Genomic DNA, 25,095 nt, shown 5'->3' with positions numbered 1-25,095 from the left:
CATGCCTATGCCTTCTGGCTTTGGACCACATGCCTCTGAAATCTTTTAGGGAGGATCTCTATTTAGTTCAGAACTGCACCATACTTGTATATGGCATTAATAATGACCAAAGTTTCACCTGTAGGGCAGTTTGTCTCAGCACTTGTCTCTGAAACATGTCTCTCAACACTATCCAGTTCTTCTAGCAATCCTGTGATCTACATTTGCAAAAGAACACCACAAAAATCCATTATTGATTTATAGAAATTTATACTGCTGGGCTGGAGTGATGGCTCAGAGGTTAAGAACACTGGGTGCTCTTCCAGAGGTCATGAGTTCAATTCCCAGCAACCACACGGTGGCTCACAAACATCTATAATGGGATCTAGCCCTCTTCTGGCATGCAGGCAGAACACTATATACATAATAAATAAAATCTAAAAAGAAATTAATACCACTTTTTAAAAAATCAGCTAAATAGTGTGGTGAGGTAGCACACATCCAGGAGACAGAGGCAGGTGGGTCTCTGTGAGTTTGCGGTGAGCCTGGTCTACAGAGTGAGACCCTGTCTTAAAACAAGCACTAAATAACGTGGTTTTTATCTTGCATTGTGTAAGGTTAGGAAATTTCCCATAATCATGTAGTTAAATGTGCCAATTGGTTTTTGTCAGTTTGACACAAACCTAACCACATCTGGGACAAGAGAATCCACCCACACCCCCCAGAAATACAGGGTTTCTCGCCTGTCTTGGAACTCCTTTTGTGGACCAGGTTAGCCTCAAACTCACAGAGATCTGCCTGCCTCTGCCTCCGTGAGTGCTGGGATTAAAGGTGTGTGAGTTTGAGACCAGCCTGGTCTATAGAACAAGTTCCAGGGTTGTTACATAGAGAAATCCTGTCTCGAAAAACAAGCAAAAATTTAAAAAGATGGGCTCCTTTAGAATTCCTGGACTGAAGTAATCTGCCTTCCTCAGCCCCAGAAGTGCTGGGACTTCGGGCATTCGACCACAGTATAATGCTTTGAACTGCTGTTATCTGTGACATTTTCTTTTTCTTTTTTAAAGATTTATTTATTATGTATACAACATTCTGCCTCCATGTATGCCCGCATGACAGAGGAGGGCGCCAGATCTCCGTACAGATGGTTGTGAGCCACCATGTGGTTGCTGGGAATTGAACTCAGGACCTCTGGAAGAGCAGTCAGTGCTCTTAACCACTGAGCCATCTCTCCATCCCCCTATCTGTGACATTTTCCAGTTCACAAATATTTTTAAATAACTTCTTTAAAATCAAAGAGCTGAAAGTGCAAAGCATAGAAAGTAGGTTTTAATTATTTTATGAGCCGTGGACCTTCAGTGAATTAACTGTTCTGGTTTCCTTATCAGCTCTGCATACTAATAACCCTTACAGGAATTGTGAGAATTAACTGAAATACACATCATAGTCCCTACTACACAGAAAGTACCCAATAAAGTTTCTCTCTAAACTAAAACAAAACAATGCGTCATAACTAGTTTCTCGTCTTTTCCTCTTAACCTAAAGGTTTCCCTTTTAACCTAAAGGTAACTAATTCAAATGGAAAAAATAAAAAGGAAGGGAAGAATGTATAATTTACTTCGCTGAACAATCGAAAAGAGCTTAGTGTCTTAGACGCAACCGACTTCCCGGGCTTCTCCAGGAAAGAAACCCATCTTCTTAACCCCCCATTTCCCAGCCTCTCAGTATGGCTGCTCAATGAGGTCAAGTGTCCCTTCTCGGCCGCCTTAGGAACTCCACCCCCATCCGACAGCTCACTTCTATTGGTTGAGCCTGTTTGGCGCCAAAGCGAGGAGGAGAGACTGCGCGCTTTGGAGCTCTGAACAATAGAAGTGCCGCGGTCGAGAGCCCAGCTACCGTTTGGCGTGACTTGGCAGTTGACAGGACCGAGGGACTCGGGAGCGTCAGTCATGTTCTGCGAAAAGGCTATGGAGCTTGTCCGCGAGTTACACCGCGCGCCGGAAGGGCAGCTGCCGGCCTTCAATGTGAGCAGCCGGGGAAGGGCGTGTCCAGGGCCAGGCGTGGGGCGGGGCCTCTGGCCTGGAGGCGGGGGTGGTCTCAACCCTGGGGGCGGGGCCAATGCGGACCTTACCTGGGCTTGTCCGCTGTGGCTTGCCGAAGGAGGGTTCTTTTTACGTGTTTCTTGCTGGGTTCTTTACCGACTGGCAAGTTTCCGAGATCGGAAACAAACAGTTTGAAACTGGACCAAAAACATTGTAGGAAGCAAAATAAAAGACTAATGTTAATGAATTTCTCCATCTGCTTCTTGATTTTTGAGACAAGGCTTCAAGTTGTCCAGGCTGGCCTCGAACTCTGTTTTTGTTTTTTTGTTTTGATTTGTTTTTTAAATATATGTGTGCGTTACCTGCATGCAGGTGCCCCGTGGAAGCCAGAAGAGGGTGTGGGATCCTCTGGAACTGGGGTAATAGGCGTTTGTGAACTGCAGGATGTGGGTTCCTGCAAGTGCTTTTAGCCTCTGAGTCATCTCTCCAGCTCCACGGATATCTTTATAGCCAGCCTTTAATGTAACTGCAGAAGTTCAGAGTCCCACCCTCAACCTTGCGAAATTGCTGAATCTCTTTCCTTGTATCTGGCTGGGTTCATTCTGCTAAGAGCTGACACTTCTATAAAGGGCCTGATGCCCCGTAAAGGGCCGTATAGAATCATGTAGTGTGCACTCTTTGCAGCTGTATCTGGCCTCTTTCGCCCAGAATAATTTAAGACTTTTTTTTTTAGTCTCTGGCTTCAAAGAGACTATTTTTACTGTGGTATATGTTTTCAGTAGTTTTATTGAGCGTTTTTATTTTAAAGATTTATTTATTGTTTTTTTCGAGACAGGGTTTCTCTGTGTAGCCTGGCTGTCCTGCTCTGGAGACCAGACTGGCCTCGAACTCACAGAGACCCACCTGCCTTCTCCTTCCAGCTGTTGGGATTAAAGCCATGTGTCACCATCACCTGGCTTAAAGATTTATTTTTAAATTTTGTGTGTATGAATGTTTTGCATGCATGTATGTATGTGGGCACATATATGCCTGGTGCCCACAGAGGTCAGAAGAGAGCAGGAACTGGAGTTACATATGGTTATGAATCACCATGTGAGTGCTGGGAATCGAACCTGGGTCCTGTGCAAGAGCAACCAGTGCTCTTAACCACTGAGCCATCTCCCCAGCCCCTATTGCACTTTTTAAATGTTGATTTGTTTGATCTTTCTAATTGTTAAAATTTGCATTCTTAATATTCACTCCAGTGCCACTAATTACATTCACGTTGTTGTTTCCAAAGCCATTTCATTACTCCAGCAGAAACTTCGTTATCTCTAAGCAGTGATACCTGGATTCCCCTTTCCTCACAGCTCCTGATGACCACTTTCCTTTTACATGTATTGATTTATGTGGGTGGAGGCATGTGTACAACAGCACAGTTGTGAAGGTCAGGGGACAACATAGGAGAGTCAGTTCTTTCCTTCTGCCATGTGAGCTACAGGATGAACTCAGGTCATCAGGCTTGGAGGCAAGTGCCCTTACATGCTGAGCCATCTAACCTGCTCTCATTCCACCACCCCCCCCCCCCCCAAGATAAGGTTTCTCTGCAGCCCTGGTTGTCCTGGAACTCACTTTGTAGACAAGGCCTTGAATTCACAGAGATCCGCCTCCCTCTGCCTCTGGAGTTCTGGGATTAGAAGCATGTGCCACCACCGCCCAGCCTCATTTTGATTTTTTTGTTTTGTTTTTCGAGACAGGGTTTCTCTGTGTTGCTTTGGAGCCTGTCCTGGAACTAGCTCTTGTAGACCAGGCTGGGCTCGAACTCACAGAGATCCTCCTGCCTCTGCCTCCCGAGTGCTGGAATTAAAGGTGTGCGCCACCACCGCCTGACTATCTTTTGATTTTTTAAGATAGGATTTTACTGTGTAGTCCAGGCTGACCTCATCTTGAGATACCTCTTCCAGTTGCTGAGATGTTTCTAGGCATGTGCTACTAGACCTGGCTAAAGTGCTTTTCTGTCTATGAATTTGCCTTCCTAGGTGGTATTCCAGATAAGTAGAGTCAAACTTCAGTCCTTTTGTGTCTGCTGTCTATGGCTTAAAATGGAATTGTCAAGATCTATGTATGTTTGTGTAACACCCGATTCTGTGTTACCCTCTCGGTACAGTTCGCGCGCCACTGTACCGATCGCGAGTTGGGCAAAGGCCTGGAGATTGAAAGAAACACACAAGAGACCTGGGTCATTCAAAAGGAGATCAGCCGAATGCCGCTACATGTTTGTAGCATGTGTCAGTACTAATTCCTTCTTACTGCTAAATGATACTCCACTGAGTAATATACCACATCTGGTTTATATCTCCATCTGTTGTTGGTCTTTTGAATTACTTTTGCTTTTTGACTATTTTGAAAAATGCTGCCAAGAACTTTTGCATATAAAGCCCAGTGTATGGCTGTAATTCCAGGACATAGGATGCTGAAGTTTAACGTGAGATCAGCCTGGGTCACATAATACTAGTAAGACCCTGTCTCAAGAAGATCAATTGTGAAAGCCTAAAAAACAAAACAAAGACACAACAAAATTGTGTGTAAGTTTTTGTGTATGGGTTGGAGATTTATTTCAATAGTAGAAAGAAAAAATGAATGAGTGAAAGGAAGAAAATAATAAAGCCAAAAACAAAACAAACAAACAAAAGAAAATGTGAGTAGGAATGGGATTGGGTATAAAACTAGTAGTGGAATTGCTGGGTCAGATGGTAGTTCAGTTTAACTTTTTTCTGGTGCTGGGGATAGAGCTCCAGGTCTGACACAAGCTAGGAAAATGCTCTTCCAATGACTTGCATCCGCAGTCCTTTGTTTAAGATAGGGTATCTATGTAGTGCATGAAGACCCTGAAGTCTTGATGCTCCTGCGTGGCATCCTGAGTTCAGGAACTATGTCCATTCCTTTTAAGTGTTTGAACAGCTGTGCAACTGATTTCCACAGGCTATTCCATCTCATGTTTCTTAGCAGTATCTAGCCATGGAAATATTGTGAAGCCTATCTTTTTGGCTAAGGTATGTAAATGAAAGATAAATATAGTACAGATTGAAATTTATCAGGAAATTAATGAATTTATTTATACATTTCAGGAAGATGGACTCAGACAAGTTCTGGAGGAGATGAAAGCTTTGTATGAACAAAACCAGTCTGATGTGTAAGTTGTGATAATATCAGTGTTTTAAAAATAAGAAATGAGATGTTAAAATCAGAACTTTTTTTTAAGCATTTTTTTAAATTTATTTATTTTTATTTTATGTGCATTGGTGTTTTGCCTGCATGTATGCCCACGTGAGGGTGTCGGGTCCCCTGGAACAGGGGTTACAGACAGTGGTGATCTGCCATGTGGGTGCTGGGAATTGAACCCAGGTCCTCTGCAAGAGCAGTCAGTGCTCTTAACCACTGAGCCATCTCTCCAGCCCCAAAATCAGAACTTTTTATCTCTTTGGGGATGCATTTTTTTTTTTAAATTTTTCTGAACCTGATCTTACCCTGGATGTACAAGTGAGCACAGGACTTGAACTTAAAGGGTTTTCTGATGCTCTGTGGTTGGGCAATGCTTCACATATGCTAGATGCTCAATACATCTTCATGATGTATTATGATGTATGACTTCTAAGCTGAAAGAGTTAAGGTAGACTTAACAAGATGAGACAGGATCAGATAAAACCCACAATGCAAGTAAGTCCTTAGTTCCCATTCTTCATTTTCATTTATAGATGCCTTAGTGTGTTTGAAGGAGAAGGGTCCATTGAGCAGGAATAGCAGCGATTTCTGACAACGTGAGTAGAGTTTCTTGAGAGCCAGTGTCACAAAAGACTACCACGTAGTAGGACAAGAGAGGGCGATAGATTTATTGGATATTTAAAGTTAGGCATGGCGTCTCATACAGTGGAGAATCTGTTCAGTGTGAACAGGCTTCAGAGACTGCCATCCCATGGTAAGATTTTAAAAAAAAATGCTGAAAGCTGGATCAAGGCTGTGGTAGTCAGAAACCGCCCCCCCCCCATTTTTCTGAGACAGGGTTTCTCTGTGTAACCCAGGGTACCCTGGGATTCGCTCTGTAGACCAGTGTAGTCATGAATTCAGAGATCTGTCTGCCTCTGCCTCTGGCTCCCAAGTGTTGGGATTAATGCCCAGTGGTAGTCAGAATCTTAACCAGAAGGGTTTATGAGTTACTTGGATGTAGAAATTAATAATATGGTGATAAGATCTGTGGGGCATACAAAACAACTGGAACATAACACATGTTGATAACAGAAAAATTTTTACCAATAGAACGAGGAACTGAATCTCAACAGGACTGTGGTAAATATGAGTCTGATGTCAAGTCTTAAACTTAATTCTGCAGAGTTGTTCATTAATCTATTCAACAGACATGCACCGAATAAATTTGCACTGATAAATACTTCTGGTATTTCTATAGTAGATAACATAGCCTAGATTTCTGTCCATGACCCTTACTGTGTAAGAGTACAGGCATATTATGATGGAGATTGCACTAAAGGAAGGCCTCCGGAGAGAATAATACTAAGAGCCAGTATGAACTATAACTGAAAGTGAGGAGTTGGGAGTTTCCTCTAAGGAAAAGACGTTTTTAGCTGAGGCTTCAAGGAGAAGAAGGTTTTACTCACTGAAACAGTCCAGGTAAGCAGAGAGCATTCAGGCAGTGGCTACAGCGTATGTCAAGGATCTAAAAGAGGCGGGTACCTAGGAAACTTCACTTAAACACCAGTGTGACTGCAACTTAGCAAGGAGAAGAGGGTGTCATCAGATGAGATAATTGTGTGTGGGGTGGGCAGTCTGTCTTAAGGTCATCCTGATTGCTGTATGTATTTAACCATCAGAAAGGAGGGGACACAGTGGTCATTCAGGTCACTAAAAAGTGACTTGAACTATAATAAACAATAAAGATATATTTTAGAGTTTGCCTATTAGGTCTTGGTCCAGTAGGGGACTGAATTTTCTGTACTCCTTGTATTTGTGCTCTGTGTAAATTAATGATCCAGAAATTTGTCCCTTACTCTGTTAAATTCTCTCTTGAGAGGTGACCATTGTTACTAATTACTGGTTAAAATTATTTGTAACGGGGCTGGAGAGATGACAGTGGTTAAGAATACCAGCTGCTTTTAAGAGCACCTGGGTTTGATTCACAGAACCCAAGTGACAGCTCGCAATGATCTGTAACTTCAGTTTCTGGGGATCTGACACCCTCTTCTGGCCTCTTTAGGAACTCCATTCATCTGTTGCAAACACCTATACATATAAAAGGGTTTTTGTTTTTGTTTTTTTTTAATTTTTTGAGACAGGATTTCTCTGTGTGCAGCTGGTTGTCCTTGAAATCACTCTGTAGACCAGGCTGTCCTTGAACTCAGAGATTTCCCTGCCTCTGCCTCTCAAGTGCTAGGCTTAAAGGTATGTGCCATTACCACTCAGGCAAATAAAAAGATTCTGAAAAATAAAAAAAATAGAGCTGGTGAGATGGCTCAGTGGGTGGAAGTACTTGCTGCTAAGTTTAATGGTTTGGGTTCGACCCTCAGGACCCACATGGTGAAAGGAGAAGGTGAACTCCTTAAAGTTGCACTCTGATCTGTTCTCCAGAGGAGCTGCATGCACACATAAGTAAACGGAATACAAATTTAAAAAATACATTGTGAATAGAAGCAAATCCTTCAACTAATGTGTAAATGTGAAAAGTTTTACATCTACTTTCTACATTATTCTGCTATTAAATTTTCAAATCTTTTGAGAAAAGATCTCTTTGTAGTTCGGTCTTATCTAATGCTTTCTATCCTGCCTTGCCTCCCAAATGCTGGGATTGTAGACACGATGCCACTATGGCCTGCTAGTTCAAGTGAATTATATTGGTTCCTTATTGATGGAGGAGGGTTATCTGTCTATTGTGTTATTTTCATTGGTCAATAAAGAGACTGCCTTGGCCCTTTGATAGGACAGAAAATTAGGTAGGCGGAGTAAACAGAATAGAATGCTGGAAAGAGGACAATGAGCCAGATGCCATGGAGCCAGCCATCAGGTCAGACATGCTAAATCTTTTCCGGTAAGCCACCAGCTTGTGGTGCTATACAGATTATTAGAAATGGATTAATATCAAGATATGAGAGTTAGTCAGTAACTAACTCTCTAGAGATAATGGGCCAGGCAGTGCTTAAATGAATACAATTTGTGTGTTGTTATTTCTGGGACTAAGCTAGCCGTGCGGGAGCTGGGTGAGGCGAAAAGCAGGCCTGCCCGCAGCTCCTCACTACACCTTATAATCCAGGAATTATACTCGGACATTGTAAGCAGTTGTTGGGAGTGTGGAGATTTAACCTGACCTCCACAGGGTGGCAGAAGTGTGTAGAATGGCTCTATGTGGTCAGGGGAGTAGCTTAGTCTAGGGTGTTTGATCTTCAGCACCACAAAAGCAAAACAACCTAGATACTCAGTGATAAGAACAGGGTCTCACTCTAGGTTGACCTTGAACTCGAGATTTTTCTGACTGCCTCCTGAGTGTTGGGAACAAAGGTGCGTACCCAGTTCCAATTTCTTTATCTTTTAATATACTAATGAAAGCACTGTCCTGGAGGTAGCTACTCTGGTAGGTTGATTGCTACTAACTTTAAATGGACAAAACAAGCATGTAAGTCAGTCATTCTGGCTTTGAAATTATTACCTACATCGGAACATGTATGTTTCTTATTCCTTATATGTCCTTACCAGGAATGAAGCAAAGTCAGCTGGACGAGGTAATTTGATACCAACCATCAGATTTCGGCATTGTTCTTTGTTAAGAAATCAACGCTGCACTGTAGCATATCTGTAAGTGTCTTGGGCTTTGTTTGAAGTGTCAGGGAACCTAGGAGGTTTTTTCCTTTTATGTAGTTTGGTTTCCCAGTAGGTAGCAAGGAAAAAAATCTTCTGTTGTTCCTTTTTATGTTTTGTTTTGTTTAGTTTAGTTTTGTTTTTGAGATAGGGTCTTACCTACATACCAGTGGCTGGCCTTGAACTTGCTATGTAAACAGTCTGACTTTGAAGTCACAGAGATCTTTCTGCTTTTATTCTTGAATGTTAGGATTGATGCCGTATGCAGTCACACCTGACTCCCCCTGCGCCCCCTTCCTTTTTTTTGACATGGTTTCTCCATCTATCCCTGGCTGTCCTGGAACTGGTTCTGTAGATCAGGCTGACTTTAAATTTACAGAAATCTGACTAGAGTGCTGGGATTAAAGGTTTGTGCCACCACCGCCCAGCTCTGATTTCCTATCAAAACCATCTTTTTAAAAATTATGAAACACTAGTGTATTCATAAAAAGAGTGAGGAAATATAACTTGCCCTGTGGAACGTAGCTCTTAGATCTTACTGCTCTGCCATATTTACTTCATTGTGTTTTGTTTTTATGCTGTACTGGTTTGGATTATCATGGTAGCTCCCCGCTCAATTCTTAATACTTTTATTTTCTAAGCAGCAAGGTTCTCTTGGCTTTTGTAACCACTGCATATTGTCAAACTTAGAGAGTTAAACAATGCCTGGTGACATCTTTGAGGTTCAAACAGGGTATCATTATGTAGTCCTGGCTAGCCTTGAACTCACAGAGATCCTCCTGCCTTTCAAGGCATTTGCTACCACAGTGCTCTAAACAGTTCTTTCACACATTTTTTCCCATTGTCCCAAGGATGTCTTCTTGTTGCTGTCTTTCTATCAGTAGCCGAACAAAGTTCATATATTCCATGTAGGTTTTGTGAGTCCTGAGTCTTCTCAGAAAAATGACTTTTGACCCCTTTTATTCCTGTTTTTGTTTTGTTTTGTTTTTTTGAGACAGGGTTTCACTGATTTAGCTCTAGCTGTCCTAGAACTCGCTTTATAAACCAGGCTGGCCTCAAACTCACAAAGATTCACCTGCTTCTCCCTCCCAAGTGCTGGGATTAAAAGTGTGTGCTGCCGCCACCCAGCGACCCCTTTTATTCTTACACCATCTAATCCCTTCCTGTTTTAGGTATGACCGGTTGCTTCGGATTAGAGCACTCAGGTGGGAATATGGCAGTGTCTTACCAAATGCTTTGCGATTCCACATGTCTGCTGAAGAAGTAAGTTAGCACTATTCAATATATGAAAATGCTGTGTTCTCTAATAGTACTTACCTGTGTTTTTCTTTTTGTTTTAGTATCCAGCAATTTCCAAATTGAACTAATCTCTTATATACTATAATAGGAAGTATGTGGTGGGGCAAAATTCTAAGTACCGTGTGGAAAACTATGTACTTAACAAAATAGAGTCCCAATAGTTGTTTGTTTGTTTGTTTGTTTTTTGAGACAGGGTTTCTCTGTATAACAACCCTGGCTGTCCTAGAACTCACTCTGTAGACCAGGCTGGCCTCGAACTCACAGAGATCCACCTGCCTCTGTCTCCCAAGTACCAGGATTAAGGTGTGCATCACCAGCATCCTGCCCAATATGCTATTTATTACTGATCCCTCTTTGGGATTAAAAACAGGTATTATTACTTGAGTGTTTTTTTAAATATTTACTTATTTATTTATTATGTATACAATATTCTGTCTGTCTGTATGCCTGCAGGCCAGAAGATGGCACCAGACCCCATTACAGATGGTTGTGAGCCACCATGTGTTTGCTGGGAATTGAACTCAGGACCTTTGGAAGAGCAGGCAATGCTATTAACCTCTGAGCCATCTCTCCAGCCCCCTTACTTGAGTGTTTTCTATATAATGTGTGTATATATGTATGTTTTAATCAATATTAATAATTCATATTAGTAATAAGTCTTGATTGATCCAGTAACCAAGGCACAGAATTATTTCAGATATGGGATTTAGCCACATAAATTTAAATCCCTACTATCCAAGAACTGTCTATCTCAAGCAAGTAACTTGACCTCTCCTTATGCCTAAATTATCTCCTTTAAAAATGACACAGGCTTACAAGAACTTCAGATAGTAACTGCCTGAAGTTACACCACACTTCACCTAAGTCTTCCATAGGTCTTCCCCTTACTTTAGGCAACAGTTACAAGTTCTATGATTACTGTAGGTCCAGTACTTTACCAGAGTGAGTCACAAAACTCAGAGAACCATTCTACTTCATACTTCAGTGTCTGGAAGCCAAATGGATACAAAGCAAAGTAGATACAAATCAGAACCAGTCAAACGAGTCTCAAGGGCTGAAAGCGTTGGAGACTCTAAGCTTTTGGCATCTTATTCTTGCAAATCAGAGCATGACACCCCCTTGTCACATTCCATAATGGTACACAAAACACTGCCATCCAGGTACTCTTACAGGGCACTGGTGTCCAAGTGACTGGAGTTTTGTACTCCAGAGACATGACCATTGAATTGCCAACTCTGTCACAGCTCAGTCTTCTCCCTTCCCAGGAGGCCACACTGTTGGTGAGGCCCAAAGCCCAGTTACTGATCAGATGGTTTCTAGCCTCCACTCTGTGTCATTAAGTTAGCATAAACTGTTGAGGGTCCACTGTGAGTCACCTCCTTAACAACTCTTTTTTTTTTTTTTTTTTGGAGACATCAGTAGTTTATTGTTTTAGTCCAAACACATTCAAAATGGAAACTCAAAAATACTTTCCACTTGAAACAATTAAACTAGATTCTACCAGCATATAATGCTTAACACATTACAAAATAAAGATGGTAATCCATTGTCCTCTATACCTACTAAAGCCAAGATGGTAAAGCCAATTTGGTTGCAATAGTGTCATAAGGATAGAATATTACCATCAAAAAAAAAAAATGGAACGCTTCACGAATTTGCGTGTCATCCTTGCGCAGGGGCCATCCTAATCTTCTCTGTATCGTTCCAATTTTAGTATATGTGCTGCCGAAGCGAGCACATCCTTAACAACAACTCTTGATGCTTCTCTGCGTCAGTGATACGTGATTTCTGCCCTTAACTATTTACATATTGTATTACACCTGTTGATTTGTGATTTGACCTTGTGTCCTTGGAGTGAAGTCAACATGGTCATGCTCTGTTCTTAATGTGTTCTTGAATTCTGACTATTAAGAATTTATTGAGTTTTTGTGTCTATGCCCATCAGAGAAATTTGTCTGTAGTTTTTGTTGTTGTTGTTGTTGTATCATTATGGGGTTTTGGTGTCATGGTAATGCTGGCTTTGCACAATGGGTTTGGCATTGTTTCTTTCCTTCTGTCAAAGAACAGTTTAAAAGTATTTGTGTTAGTTCTTCTGGAAAGGGTTGTAGAAGTTAACAATGAACCCGTCTAGTCCTGAGGCTTTTCTTTTATTGTTGCTTCAGTCTCACTGATTATAACAGATTTGTTTCCTGTTATTTTTTGGCAGGTCATCTGTGCCTAGGAATTTATCCATTTTTTTATTGTGTCTATATATTATTTCTTTATTTTCTACTTCATTAATTTCTGCCACGATTTTTATTATTTCTATTGTCCTTCCGCATTTGGGTTTGGACTGTTCTTGTTTTCCTGGAAACTTGAGGTGTATTGCTAGGTTATTTATTTGGTATGTAATTGTTCAATGTAAGTCCTTATAGTTACTACCTTTCCTTTGAGAATTGCTTTAGCTGTGTTCCAAGGGTTTTGTTAAATTGTATTCTCACATTGTTAGATTCTAGGAAATTTTCAGTTTCCTCCCCAATTTCCTTCAGTGACCAGTGGTCATTCAAAACTGTATTGTTGAGTCTCCAAGTATTTGTGTGGTTTCAGTATTTTTCTTCTTTTTGATTTCTAGTTTTATGGCATTAATTTGATAAGATACAAGAAGTTATGGGGGGGGCTGAAGAGATGGCTCAGCAGTTAAGAACACTGTCTGCTCTTCTAGAGGTCCTGAGTTGATTCCCAGCAACTACATGGTGGCTCATAATCATCTGTAATGAGATCTGGCACCACCTTCTGGCCTGCAGGCATACATGCAAACAGAACACTGTGTACATAGTAAGGGAAGGAAGGAAAGAAAGAAGGAAAAGTTTTTTAGATTCTCTTGGGGTTTTTTTTGTTTGTTTGGTTGGTTGTTTTTTGTTTTGTTTTGTTTTGTTTTGTTTTTGTTTTTTCGAGACAGGGTTTCTCTGTAGCTTTGGACCCTGTCCTGGAACTAGCTCTTGTAGACTAGATTGGTCTTGAACTCAGAGAGATCCCCCTGCCTCTGCCTCCTGAGTGCTGGGATTAAAGATGTGCACCACCACTGCCCAGCTCTCTTGTATGGTTGTTTTTTTGTTTTGTTTTGTTTTGTTTTTTATCTTTTGTTTTTTCAAGACAGGGTTTCTCTGTAGCTTTGGTGCCTGTCCTAGAACTAACTCTTGTAGACCTGGCTGACCTCGAACTCGCAGAGATCCGCCTGCCTCTGCCTCCCGAGTGCTGGGATTAAAGGCATGCGCCAACATCACCTGGCTTCTCTTGTATGATTTTAAGACTAGTGCCTAGAATGTGATCTCTCTTCTAGAAGCTTATGGGCTGCCAAGAAGAATGTATATTCATTACCTGTTAGATAGTTATTCTGTGTGTATCTAATAAGCTCATTTGATCTACAGTGTAGTTTGATTTTTTTTTTTTTTTTGCCTGTATGTATGTCTGTATGAGAGTATTAGATCCACTGAAACTTGAGTTACAGACAGTTATAGCTGCCATGTGGGTGTTGGGAATTGAACCCTGGCCCTCTAAAAGAGCAGCCAGTGCTCTTAACCACTGCGCCATCTCTCCACCTACCTCCCCGCCGCTGCAGTATAATTTAATTCTGAGGTTTCAGTTTGAATGAGAATGGTGAGTTGGAACCACCTACTCTATTGAATCAGGATCTTTCTGACCTTTTATAGACATCAGAATTTGATTCTTTAACATGTTTCCAACTGTTATGTCATCTTGTAATTCTATTTTGCTTTGCATTTTTGACATTTTGACTATAATATGTCATAGAGAGGTTCTCCTCTGGTCATGTGTCTTTAGGGTTTTAATACCTCTTGTGTCTGATATCTTTCTCTAGATTTGGGGAATTTGTTATAATTTCACTGGGTAGAATCTCTTAAACCTTTAAAATTTGTCTTAACTTCTGTCCTGTGGATTCTTAGGTTTGGTGTTCAGTCATCGTGTGGTGATGCTTGTTTTCTGGTTGATGCTTGAATGTCCTATTTCCTCTTCTGCTCCATGGGTTTGGTTTTGTTTTGCTCCCCCCCACCCCCACATTTTCAGTTTTTTTGCTGATGTTTTCTTCTAGGTTGCTGACTTTTTTTTTCTTTGTGTAATAGCTCTGCTGTCCTGGAACTTACTTTGTAGACCAGGCTAGCCTCGAACTCACAGAGGCCCACCTCTGTCTCCCAGGCACTGGGATTAAAGGTATGAGCCACCACCACCCAGCAGGTTGCTGACTTTTTATCCCTAATTCATCTATTTTACTATCTTACCCTCCGTATTGCTGACTTTTTTCTCTTCAGGTTCTGAATTTAATTAAACCATTTGTTTAGATTGTCTTAGAAAACATTGATGGGTAAACTTTTGAAATCATCGTCTAGCATTATGGCTGTTTCACTGTCCCTGAGCTTAGTAGTGAATTACATACAGCCCTTTGGAGGAGCCAGTTTGCCACACTTTCTCATGGGCTCTCTGTCTTGTGATGTATAGATCTGCTGGTCAGAAACTCTCTTCCTGTTTTATCTGGGGATCTTCTTGAAGGCTTAATATCCAGTACCCTTACAGAGAGAAAGGAAATTTCCATAATATCAACAAACCAAGAAGCCATGCAAGATACAGAAATACATTTAAAGTCGAGTACAGCCCACTAATGGATCATCAGTGACCAGGAAAGTAAACTGGCAAAGCTATTGTAGGCTACAGGACAAGGTTAATTTATAGAGTCGGTACAGAAATAGTAAGTGGATGACATAAAAGGAGGAGGCAGGGAAAGGCGGGAAATAGAGAAGCAAAATTAAATGCAAAAAAGGAAAAGAAGCTAAGTGAAAAAAACGTTATTCAGGGAAAAGAGCAAGAAATTAGAAAATAAAAGAAAAAGCAAATGATATCTCAGTCATGAAAAAGTTAAAAAATTAGTCATAAGGATAATAAAAAATAAAAAATATAATGAGTACTTAAAACCAGTAATGTAAAGTCAAAATATATAGAGGGAGCAATTAAAAGGGGAAAACATGGCCAGAGAGAGAGAAGGAAAATAAAAAATACTGCCTAATAGTGAAAAAAAAAAATCTATGAACCAAATTAGATGAATCAGAAAAAAACCCTTGGACTGAGGGAAGATTGTGGAAGACAGTGCAGATTCTAGGAGCTAGAGGAATCTGCTGTAAGACTGACTGTCTTCTAGAAATGACAGAAAAGCTTCACCCATGACACCTCAGCAGTCCGGCTGTCTACCAAGACCTGAAGGTGGACAGCTAAGGAGACTGCTAACAGAATGGGGAAATCTCCTGGGCTCCACCGATAGACAAAGCACTGTAGGAGGGAATTCTGTTTCCCCAGGCTAAGCCCTCCTAACTGGTTATCCAATCCAACTAGTCAGCCCTGAAATCACATACATTCAAGTAACACTAACAAACTGAGCAGGTTTTATTTATATATTTAGGAATATGTAACATATGTATATAAAATGTATTATTTATATATTTGTACATATATATACACACATATATGTGTAACAATAACAAAAAAGACTGATTTTGAGAAGGAGCAGGGAGGTTACAAGGGAGGGATTGGAGGAAAAAAAGAAAGGGAGGAAATTATATAATTATATTTTAATTTTAAAAAAATAGTAATTTTTTATTTTTTCAAAAACAAGGTAAAAACAGGTAGTGGTTGCACACACTATTTTTTTTTATTTTATTGATTTTTATTGAGCTCTACATTTTTCTCTGCTCCCCTCCCTACTTTTCCCCTCCCCTCAACCCTCTCCTAAGGTCCCCATGCTCCCAATTTACTCAGGAGATCTTGTCTTTTTATACTTCCCATGTAGATCAGATTTGTATATATCTCTCTTAGGGTCCTCCTTGTTGTCTAGATTCTCTGGGATTGTGATTTGTGGGCTGGTTTTCTTTGCTTTATATTTAAAAACCACTTATGAGTGAGCACATGTGATAATTGACTTTCTGGGTCTGGGTTACCTCACTCAAAATGATGTTTTCTAGCTTCATCCATTTGCCTGCAAAATTCAAGATTTTTTTTCTGCTGTGTAATACTCCATTGTGTAATGCACACACCTTTAATTCCAGCACTTGGGAGACAGAGACAGGTGAATCTCTATGAGTTCAAGGACAGCCTGGTCTACAGAGTGAGTTCCAGGACAGCCTGGGCTACACAGAGAAACCCTGTCTTCAAAAACTAAAACAAAACCCCAAACAAAAAGTAAAAGAGGTAAAAGTAACACTAAAAGTGTACCAAAAAGAATACAAGGGTAAGGGGCTCTGTAGCATTTGAAAGAAAGCATAGGTGAGGTGTACTAGAGCATCTTTTTGGTTGTTCTTGAGGGTCCTCTGCAATTGGAGCCTGCCAATTCCATGCACGGTGAGCAGGGTCAGCAGAGCTTGTGGGCCCTTATCTTCCCTATGGTTTGTATATGCTGTTGCTCAGATCATACTGGCTGAGTGTCTGATGTCTGCTAGAGCTGTCTTCACTTTGATAGCTGTGATAGCTTTGTCAACTTAGTACAACCTAAAATTCCTGGGAAGACATCATTAGGCCAGCAGGAATGTCTGTGAGGGATTTTCATAATTAAGTTAATTGATATGGGAAGATGCAGCCCTGGGATGTGTTGATTTTTGAAATGGTAGTACATAGTTTGTACAGATTTTCTTAAACCTTTGTCAAATGACCATTTTTCTGTTCACAGATGGAGTGGTTCAACCATTACAAAAAGTCTCTTGCTACTTACATGAGGTCACTGGGAGGAGATGAAGGCTTGGACATCACACAGGATGTAAAACCTCCCAAAAGCCTATATATCGAAGTATGTATACTTACTTTAATGCACTCATTGTGCTACCCTTTATCAAAGATGAGGATTTACTAACTTCTCCTAAAAAGAAAGAAGAAAGGAAACTTGAGACAACAGAGTGGGAGGAGACAGTTTCCATGGTCTCTAAGATGGCAACTAAAATTTCATCAGCACACCCATTTTAGTAATTTTGTGTTTGGTACCCAAAGAGATTTCCAAAATGAAAGAAAAAGTTTTCAAAGAGGGATAGAAACGTAGAGATTTAAAGATAAGATATAAAATACAGTGTGTGTAGTTCTGTCAGATTCTAGTTTCAACATGAAAATCTAGAAAAATATCCATGAGGAACTCAGTGGTAAATAGCACTGGCTGCTCTTCCAGAGGATTCAGGTTCAATCCTATCACCTACATGGCAGCTCACAACCATCTGTAACTCCAGTCCTAGGTCATCCAATGCCCTTCTGCCCCACTTGGACACTTTACATGTGGTATACAGATATACATGAAGGTAAAACACCTACACTCATGAAATAAAATGGGAAAAAATTAAAATATGTATAAGACAAGGGGTAATGTATAGATATTAAATGAGTAATGACATGAGATAGAATATTTTTTTCATGTTTTTTCTTGATATTTATTGAGCTCTACATTTTTCTCTGTTTCCCTCCTTACCTCTCCCCTCATCCCTTCAATCCTCCCCCAAGGTCCCCATATTCCCAATTTACTCAGGAGATCTTGTCTTTTTATACTTCTACTTCCCAGGTAAATTATATCTATGTAAGTCTCTCTTAGTGTCCTCATTGTTGTCTAAGTTCTCTGGGATTGTGGTTTGTAGCCTGGCTTTTGTAGAGAGATTTCCTGTTTCAGCATTAGCGGTAGAAAAAAAGCTGCGCCATTTTAAACCGCGGCTTCCTGGGTCCTGCCGCCGGTGCAAACTCTGGCTATGGAGCGTTTCTAGGCCCGGACGTTTGTGTACCCACTTGAGGTCGGGAAGAAAGTACTCTGAGACCATGCCAATGGATCAGCGCTCCCCGCCTGCACCTGGGCAGAAGGCAGAATCAGGCTTAGGCAGGCAGGAGAGCATGGCAGATTTCTGCCTCCATACAGAGAGATGTTTCCAGGCTGTGCAGTGCTCTGTGTGTCAGATTTGGCTGTAACTTGGATGAAAAGCAAACCAACCCGCCGCTACCACTATAGGCTTTCTTTACTTTATGTTTAAAAACCACCTATGAGTGAGTACATGTGATAATTGTCTTTCTGTGTCTGGGTTACTTCACTCAAAATAATGTTTTCTAGCTCCATCCATTTTCCTGCAAAATTCAAGATTCCAATATTTTTTTCTGCTGTGTAGTACTCCATTGTGTAAACGTACCACATTTTTCTTATCCGTTCTTTGATCGAGGGACACTTGTTTCCAGGTTCTGACTGTGACAAACAAAGCTGCTATGAGCACATGTCCTTGTGGCACGATTGAACGTCCTTTGGGTATATACCCAAAAGCGGTATTACTGGGTCTTGAGGAAGGTTGTTTCCTAATTTTCTGAGAAATCACCACACTGATATCCAAAGGGGCTGTACCAGCTTGCATCCCCACCAGCAATGCAGAAGTGTTCCCTTTTCCCCACAACCTCTCCAGCATAAGTTGTCATCAGGGGTTTTGAGCTTGGCCATTCTTTCAGGTGTAAGATGGAATCTCAGAGTTGTTTTGATTTGCATTTCTCTGATGACTAAGGATGTTGAACATTTCCTTAAGTGTCTTTCAGCCAGTTTAGATTCCTCTGTTGAGAATTCTCTGTTTAGGTCTGTACTCCATTTTTTTATTATTATTATTGGATTATATGTTCTTTTGGTGTCCAATTTCTTGAGTTCTTTGTATATTTTGGAGATCAGATCTCTGTCTGATGTGGGGTTGGTGAAGATCTTTTCCCATTCTGTAGGCTGCCGTTTTGTCTTGTTGACCGTGTCCTTTGCTTTACAGAAGCTTTTCAGTTTCAGGAGGTCCCATTTATTAATTGTTTCTCTCAGTGTCTGTGCTGCTAGGGTTATATTTAGGAAACGGTTCCCTGTGCCAATGCATTCAAGTGTACTTCCCACTTTCTCTTCTATAGGGTTCAGTGTGGCTGGCTTTATGTTGAGGTCTTTGATTCATTTGGACTTGAATTTTGTGCATGGTGATAGATATGGGTCTATTTTCATATTTCTACATGTTGATATCCAGTTATGCCAGCACCACTTGTTAAATATGCATTCTTTTTTCCATTTGATATTTTTTTGCTTCCTTGTCAAAAATCAGGTGTTTGAAGATGTGTGGATTGATATCTGGGTCTTCTATTAGGTTCCATTGGTCCTGCTGTCTGTTCTTATGCCAATACCAGGCTGTTTTCAGTACTGTGGCTCTGTAGTAGAGTTTGAAGTCAGGGATTGTGATGCCTCCAGAAGTTCTTTTATTGTACAGGATTGTTTTAGCAATCCTGGGATTTTTGCTTTTCCATATGAAGTTGAGTACTGTTCTTTTGAGGTCTTTGAAGAATTTTGCTGGGATTTTGATGGGCATTGAGTTCAATCTGTGAGATAGTATTATTATATATGTGTGAGTGTGTGTGTGTGTGTGTGTGTGTGTGTGTGTGTGTGTGTGTGTGTAGAGAGAAAGAGAGAGAGAGAAAGACAGACAAAGAGATAGCATCTCAGGTTTGCCTGGAAAATGCCACGTAGTCAAGGGTAACCCTTACTTAGCTCATGATCCTCTTACTTCTGCCTCCCAAGTGCTGGGATTGCAGGCATGGGCCACCATACTTGACTATTTTTTTTGTTTATTTAAGAATATTAATGTGTAGAAGTAGGTCATTTAAGCCATAGTCCTAGTAGTTAGAAGGCTGAGGCAGAACAATCAAGAGTTCAGAATCACCTTGGGTTACAGGAGACCCTGTTTCAAAATGGGGAAAAAAGTAATCCCAAAGTGATTGAAGGGAACACACTTGGCCACAGCACCTCTTTCCCCCAACCAGTCCTTTCAAAGAAATAAATATAGCAGTGGGGATTTTCCTCTAATAGTATTTCTCACACTAAGTTGAAAAGCTCTGAGAGTCATTGTAAATTTTCAGACTAATTCTAGGACATGGTAGAAATATCTGGTACTTGCTGCTGGAGTTGGCTTTACTGGAAGTTAATGGCAGTGCAGTATGAGTTCTAACCCTCAGAGTAAACTCCTTCCCAGTTCTCATGAGGTGGAAATGCCTCCCTGTTTTCCTAGATAGCAAGCACTTAGTGTTGTCCCTTTAAAAAAAATACTTGCATGTAATGTGTATTTGAGTGCAGTTGTGTGTCCTTTGTTATACATGAGAATAACTTTGGGGAGTCGGGCCTCACCGTATCCTGTGAGATCAGGGGTCACCAGGCTTACATGCAAATGCTTTTTACCTCTGAGCCATCCTGACAGCCCAGCTAGCTCTTTGCAGAAATTGCTGTCAAAGGCTGCCTCACTCCTCTGACTTCCAACCAAGACCTTTCAGTTTTGATAACCTAGTTGCCTAATGAATAAGGTTAAGATAAAGAACAAGCTGAGATCATTAAGCATATTTTACAAATTAAAAGATAATTCAGGGGTGGTGGTGACACGTCTTTAATCCCAGCACTCGGGAGGCAGAAGCAGGCGGATCTCTGTAAATTGACACCAGCCTGGTCTACAAGAGCTAGATCCAGGACAGGCTCCAAAGCTACAGAGAAACTCTTGTCTTGAAAAAAAGCCAAAAAGGTGGTGGGGGAGGCATTACTAAAAAAAAAAAGATAATTCAGTACAACTTCAGTTTTGCTTCTTACTGTGGCAACAAATGAAAGGTGTGCTAAGAATTCCCTGAAATGAGTCTGCATATTGAAGACGACTGGAAAACTCTCTTCCAAAAGTCAGACCCGGTAAGCTTACCTGTATCCTATTCTCATATTAATACTACAAAATGAGGCTGGAGTGGATCTAGAAATTACATAGATATTCACGCAACGCCTGTTTTCTTTTTGATTACTACCTATAATAACATAAACCAGGTATGCTGGGCCATAGCTCCACTCTCAGCTAGTCAGGAGGCTGACACGGGAGGATCAGTTGAGCCTAAGGGTTAGAGACTCAACTAGACAACACAGCTAAAGACCCTGTCTCAAAGCAAAAACGAAGTCTCAATTTGTTCTTTCAGGTGCGGTGTTTGAAAGACTATGGAGAATTTGAAGTTGATGATGGCACTTCAGTCCTGCTTAAAAAAAATAGTCAGGTATTTTACATCGTCATAGACGTCAAAACTTGTTAAGAATGTGTGTGAGGAAATGCTGGATTCCGTAGCAAAATGAGTATCCTTGTGATGGTCCTCTGTATCGTGGACCTTTCTGGACTTTTTCTAAATAAGACTTGAAGCAAATGTTTCATGTGGCAAGAAAAGTTAGTTTATTTACTAGGTTGCTGCTTATAGTCAATATTAAGCATTTTCCTGAGTAATTATTATAATGAGTCTTATTCTGATTAGTTGACAGATTATTTGGGGACTACTAAAATGTTGAATTTAAGGGTTGGTAATCCCATCTACTCAGAAGGTAATCCCACTGAGCAGGACCAAAAGTTGAAGACTAACCATATATAGTGGTGCTTATCTTCATTTTATTTATTTATTTATTTATTTTGGATTTTTGGTTTTTCAAGACAGGGTTTCTCAGAAGCTTTGGAGCGTGTCCTGGAACTAGCTCTTGTAGACCAGGCTGGCCTCGAACTCACAGAGATCCGCCTGTCTCTGAGGTGGTACTTGTCTTTAATCCCAGGACTTTGGGAGGCAGAGTCAGGCAGATCTCTGCAAGTTCCAGACCAGGTTGATCTACATAGCAAGTTCAAAACCAACCTGGGCTACAAAGGAAATTCTACGCCATTCCTGGCAATTTAGTGAGATATTGTCTCAAAAATGAAAAGTAAAAAAACTCACTGGACTGGAGTTGCACCTCAGTGGTGGCATTTGTCCAGCATGCATGAAACTGCAGGTTCATATCCACGGTACTAGAGTAAGGAGCAAAAGAATGTTGGATTGAGCTTGTCTCTGAATTTCTGAAAATTGGGTTTTTTTTGGTTGTTGTTGTTTGTTTGTTTGTAAGACAGAGACTCTCTGTATAGCCCTGGCTGGCCTTGAATTTACAGAAATCCACCTATTTCTGCCTCCTGAGTGCTGGGATTAAAGGCATATGCTACCACCACCCAGCAAATTTATGAAAATTATTAAGCAAAATCATGGTGTAGATCAAGAACTGTTAAGTACTTAATATGTAAGCAGAACAAGTTAATAGGGTCGGATTGTCATTGTAAAGAGCTGTGGCTTTATATTAAAACAGTTCATTTTTATCCTTTCCTCATAAGGGCTACTCTTTCTTCTTTGCCTACCCTGCCCTGTGGGTAGTGACCAGTTAGTGTCTTGTTCCTATATTCTGATATGAATTGATGTGAATTGTTTACCTCCTGGAACAGAATGCTTTTGACCATCTGATTCTCTGGCCTGAGAGGGTGACTGATCTGTTTTATTAGCGTGCAGCTGTCATTTCCCAAAACTAGGTTTTTAGAACCTATTTTGAAGATACCCTAAAATCTTTTTTAAATCAACTATCTTCTCCCATGTGTCTTCTTCTTAAAGATATTGCATTATTACCACATGATGAATTAAGGTGCTTTAAAAAGAAAAAACCTGTGTTCTGAAGGTACCATGGGAACCTGCAGCTGCCAGAGCAAAGTTGTCCTCAGAGCAAGAGGAGTGGAAGTGCTTTCAGTTTGTGGGGGTTTCTTGAGCTCTGTGGCTGGTCTGCCTACTGTGTACTGAGGCAGTGAGGCCTGAGCCTGTTCATCTGCTCCTGTGTGGACATTGTCTGTGTTTGAAACCTCTTTCTACTGTTTAATGTGTTAAGGATCTTCTGAAATACCTGATCATGGGCCAGCAAGATGGCATAGTAAGTAGAAGTACTAGCACATAGGCCCAATGACCCGAGTTCAGTTCCTGGATTCCATAAGATGACAGTAGAGAACCAGCTCCTCAGAATTGTCTCCTGATCTTCACATTCATGCATACTAAATTAGTTAATTAAAAACTGACTGTGTATCTGTGTAGATCATCCACATAGTTCAGACACTAGTGGAGAAATACCTAACATGTATTCTTTTTTTTTTTTAATGCCACTCTGGTTGCCACGCAAAGGGTCAGAGACAGTTAGTACTCTTTTTTTTAAAAAAAAAAATATTTATTTATTATGTATACACTATTCTGTCTGTGTGTATGCCTGCAGGCCAGAAGAGGGCACCAGACTTCATTACAGATGGTTGTGAGCCACCATGTGGTTGCTGAGAATTGAACTCAGGACCTTTGGAAGAGCAGGCAATGCTCTTAACCACTGAGCCATCTCTCCAGCCCCACATGTATTCTTTAATACTTATAAATATGGTAACAAATGTATCACTCAGTGTGTGTGTGTGTGTGTGTATGTGTTTGAGACAGCGAGAAAGATGGTTTATTGGACATGAGTTACACTTGGCCACAAGTGAGAACAGAACTAGTCCCGAACGCCACAGGTCCAGAGCAAAGGGCCGGCAGAACTGTTTTGGTTGTAACGAGGCAGTAACATCTCTAGGTGGTCTCTGCGAGCAGATGGCAAGGTTCCAGGCCCACTGAGGCTTACACCGACAGTAGCGCACAGTCCAACAACTTGTACCTCCCAGCCTTCGTCATCCCTTCCTTGGGCTCTTCTGGCCTTCCTATGTGGACACGCTAGTTGAGCCTCTGCTTCTGCTTCATCTTCCTTCTCTTCTGCTTCAGCCTGTGCGTTGCTTCTCCCTCCACTCTCATGGCGCAGGAGTTTCAAGGAAGATGGCGCTAAGGCCGAGAGTGTGTGTGTATGCTTAACACTTTCAGTAACTTGTAAAAAGTTGGTGAATCAGGAGCTGAAAAGATGACTTGGTGGCTAAGCACTCTTGCTGCTGTGGACTCTATCTGGTCCAGGGTGATCTAGTGCCCTCTTCTGGCCTCCACGGGCAATAGGCATGTATGTGATACACACAGTTACATGTAGGCAAAATATTCATACTCATAAAATAAGAATGAATAAAGCTTAAAAATTATGTAGTGACTTTTATAAAAATAACTTTACTAGTAGTGTTCATCTACTAGTATCAATTTATTTGGTTATAACAGCAAATTAGTTAAGTTTAGCTTTTATCTACTTAGCTATAGAAGTTGAATGTATACACTAACTGTTGCTTTTTATTGATGCGAAATATAATTAAATTTTTTTCCTAATGATTTCTCTCACTTTTTCCCTTCTGCTTCCTTTTACAGCACTTTTTGCCTCGGTGGAAGTGTGAGCAGTTAATCAGACAAGGGGTTCTAGAGCACGTGCTGTCCTGATTGCGTCCGTGATGACAACAGCAGGGTACTTCAGGCTCTGCCAGGTGTGAAGCTGAGTCTAGCTCATGTAAATATCCTCACTGGACCTCCCTCTCCTTTGACTTTAATTTTACAGACATGCTCTAAGATAACCGAGAAGGGCACGCTTGAGGTGTAGCTCAGTGGTAGAGCACTTTCTTAGCATTTGAGAAACCCTAGCACCTCAAAAGACAGGACAACAAAAGTCAAAGAGCAGGTTAGACCAGGAACACTTGGCTAGTAGTATCATCTGCCAGCTGTGAAGCCTTTGTTACAAGCTGTGTCTTCTGGTCATTCCATTCCCACAGTAAATGCTCTACTTTCATAAATAAAAATAAACAGTCAGTTTGAATCTGTTTTCATGATATATTTTTTCAAAAGTAATGGATATTTATTTAGTAGAAGATGTTGACATCCAGGGGTAGGAAAATAAATGTTTCCTTAACAGTAGAATAAGCCTCCAGGAAAGAGTTATTTTGGCCAAGTGAAGTTTCAGTAGGCTAAAGGTGAGGCTGAGCCTTCTTTGGGAGCTGTGGGAGACTGGAGGCTGGACAGTGCTGAGCAGATAAAGTGCTGAGCAGATAAATTACTCTGTGTAGATGGGCAGCATCCTTGCACTTCTGAAGATAAGGGCCCAGAGGAGACCTTGTCACTGTTGATGCTCTGCCTCAGCCTCCAAAGTGCAAAGATTAGTCTTGAACTG

At 40.9% G+C, this 25,095-nt stretch overlaps 1 protein-coding gene and 1 non-coding gene across 3 annotated transcripts; one reads left to right on the top strand and one right to left on the bottom strand.

Annotated features, from left to right (window-relative positions):
• Positions 1-1,779: 1,779 nt before the first annotated feature.
• Gins1 (GINS complex subunit 1) lies at positions 1,780-24,744 on the top strand. 2 transcript variants are annotated; one of them, XM_048453269.3, is made up of 7 exons: positions 1,780-2,000; positions 5,126-5,190; positions 8,754-8,852; positions 10,028-10,118; positions 16,858-16,974; positions 21,150-21,224; positions 24,306-24,744. In XM_048453269.3, exons 1-7 carry the CDS (start codon positions 1,926-1,928, stop codon positions 24,372-24,374), a joined length of 591 nt encoding a protein of 196 aa, XP_048309226.1. In that variant the 5' UTR covers positions 1,780-1,925; the 3' UTR covers positions 24,375-24,744. The 2 variants fall into 2 exon arrangements, with proteins under 2 accessions (XP_048309226.1, XP_048309235.1); XM_048453278.3 differs by lacking the exon at positions 21,150-21,224.
• LOC148120594 (U6 spliceosomal RNA) lies at positions 11,786-11,892 on the bottom strand. The gene has a single exon (XR_015739160.1). It is a non-coding gene; the product is annotated as a U6 spliceosomal RNA (small nuclear RNA).
• Positions 24,745-25,095: the final 351 nt, after the last annotated feature.

The sequence above is a fragment of the Myodes glareolus genome, chromosome 10 (genome assembly GCF_982192425.1).
Source record: "Myodes glareolus chromosome 10, mMyoGla1.1, whole genome shotgun sequence".
In the NCBI taxonomy this organism is placed as follows: domain Eukaryota; kingdom Metazoa; phylum Chordata; class Mammalia; order Rodentia; family Cricetidae; genus Myodes; species Myodes glareolus.
Note: the sequence above shows the minus strand (reverse complement) of the source record. Positions and strands in the feature narration are given on the sequence as shown.